Source organism: Acyrthosiphon pisum, chromosome A2 (assembly GCF_005508785.2).
Source record: "Acyrthosiphon pisum isolate AL4f chromosome A2, pea_aphid_22Mar2018_4r6ur, whole genome shotgun sequence".
In the NCBI taxonomy this organism is placed as follows: Eukaryota; Metazoa; Arthropoda; class Insecta; order Hemiptera; family Aphididae; genus Acyrthosiphon; species Acyrthosiphon pisum.
The window spans coordinates 25,735,591-25,738,034 of record NC_042495.1 but is presented as its reverse complement, the minus strand read 5'-3'; the positions used below and the strand labels follow the sequence as shown (position 1 = coordinate 25,738,034).

The 2,444-nt window shown below is 28.5% G+C and overlaps 1 protein-coding gene across 1 annotated transcript; it reads right to left on the bottom strand.

The window, feature by feature from the left end:
* LOC100572876 (probable E3 ubiquitin-protein ligase HERC4) lies at positions 1 to 2,438 on the bottom strand. Its single transcript, XM_003247789.2, has 2 exons — positions 2,319 to 2,438; positions 1 to 486 (listed from the first exon to the last, which is right to left on the bottom strand). The coding sequence occupies exons 1-2, from the start codon at positions 2,424 to 2,426 to the stop codon at positions 334 to 336; spliced, it is 261 nt and encodes an 86-aa protein (XP_003247837.1). The 5' UTR covers positions 2,427 to 2,438; the 3' UTR covers positions 1 to 333.
* Between the last annotated feature and the right edge of the window lie 6 nt (positions 2,439 to 2,444).

Below are 2,444 nucleotides of genomic sequence, written 5' to 3'. Positions count from 1 at the left end.
TTTTTGAGTTGAATTTTCTTTTAATCGAGTTGTATATTCACCTAACCGGTAATTATTGTCCTTAAGTAAATATTACAAATATGATTATGTCTTAAACAATTTATTAACCAGCCACAAGCTTATATTATATTAATTATTTGAATAAATAACATAAATCTTAATCTAGGCATTAAGGAACGAAAACATAACATTAACACGAGCGAATAATGTAACCCTGATATTCAACAATTATAATGCTGAGCTCCTCTGCCATTAAATCCTACGATAAAGTTTGTTAATTAAACATTTAATTTTGAGTGTATTTATTTTTGAGGAATGTGTGTCATAAAATGTTTAGACCAGAGAAAATCCTTGTGTCTGGTGAATGGCTTGAGTCAGCTTATACTTCAGTTTTCCTTTGGATTTATATTTCGGTAAATCTAAAAGGTTGAAACATGTGTGTGCCACAGGCAAGAAGTTATCATCTAGGGTGGGTTGGATATAAATCTGAAAGACATTTATTAATAAGTAATTAATAGGGCATACAAATTATATAATTATTAATTATTAATATAAAACATAAATTAATTAACACGTTGACTGCGTACTGACGCCAATTGGCGTCACAAGTATCATTCAGCAACGCGTTTGACGCCAAATGGCGTCACAAGTATCATTCAGCAACGCGTTTGACGCCAAATGGCGTCTAATATAGATTTAAAATAAATGGTTTAAAATTCCCTACGCGTGGCTGAATATTATTTTATAATTATTTAGCGCGGATTAAACGCATGTTTTTAAAGATGTATACATACGTCGTTATGAGCAGTTTCTTTATTCGTTTAGTATGTGACCTACGTTATTGGGTATTTGTTTTGTATTTTTAGTCAAAAGTAAAAATCATAAGACTATGTTATTTTATTATTATTAATTAATTAGTAATACAAATATAAAATAAAACAGGATTACATTTAATAATGTGAAAATCAGTTCAACAAAATATTAATAAAAAAAATAATATATATTATGTACAATATTTCAAAATTATTCAAAAAAATGCATACAATTGTTATTAATGTTTAACAATACCCTTTTTTATATCAGTTAGAAAATGTTAAAAATGTATCTTGCCTGTTAATAGATTGGTAACCATACATTATATAGACAATCGTATTGGTAGGTCACATACTAAACTCAATTTTTGCTAGATAGGTCACATACTAAACGATTACCTAATTAAGAATTAATCTTTTCTAATGCTATGACTACCAGCAAAATACAATTATATTATTTCAATTACCACTAGACTTGATTAACAATTTTTGTTCAATAATAAAAAATTATATTTTATTAATTTTCTAACAAATGTCTCCAAATATCCACTGTTATTATGGCAATACTCTTCAACTGTTATTTTGTCTTTGAAAACATTCCCATCATAGACCTTATACTTATAGACGGAGCTTGTTTGGCCGGCGGGTATCATTATAATAAGTCAATATAACAAAAAAGTTGAAATCAAAAACAAGATTAGTTGTTAGTAATACTTAATACAAGTTTATTCATAATTTGGTTAATTCAATTAAAACGTGTAAGAAATATACATGTTTCATGAAATAATACAATAATTACGTATTTACACTGTTTTTGATTTTAATTATGCCCAACTTGATTGGTTTTTCGTGTATGCGCAGAAGTAAGGAACCACATGTGCAGTGCAGCCTACTTTGGCCGTAGGAACTACCACCATGCTTCGTCCATGAGTATAAGGTCTATGACTCTCATCAATCTCAATTATTTTTTCTGGGCCTCAGATTTTTTTTATTACATTTTATTAAATTTCATTAGACAGCCCTACTGTACATACTTCTTGGATGTAACTATTCCAATTTATAACTATGACATAATTATGATTCTTACCCAAATTTTTTACAAAATTTAATGGACATTATTTCTGCAGTCTAACAATGCATAAGATAATTAATCTTTCACTGCCACACTATTTATTCACTTCAACCTGTGTATGCTACTTAATATAATATTTATTATTATTATATTTTCTTTTTTAATTTTGAGATCTATATGATCTAATTATTTAAGTTTAAAATAATGGGAGCCAAGGTTTCCTAAACTTATTACGATTACCAGCAAATGATGTTATAAAATACAGGGTTGTAATAGTACGTCCGGAGCAATGAATAGTGGAAATGTTTTGGACGTAGTAGTATGTCTGGACCAGTGAAAAGGTTAATAAATAAAGAAAAATCTACTTTTATTGGCTTGGTAATCTTAGCATCAGGTAGTAATTGCGATAATGAAAAAGTACCAATATTACTTACTTTTATTGCTTTCATTCCCATAATGGGTACACGATCGCTTCCTGTAAGAAATAGCAAAAACTTCTTTTTGTCATCAATGTTAAACTCATGAAATACTTCCCAAAACATTTTTATTGCCTCGTCGTC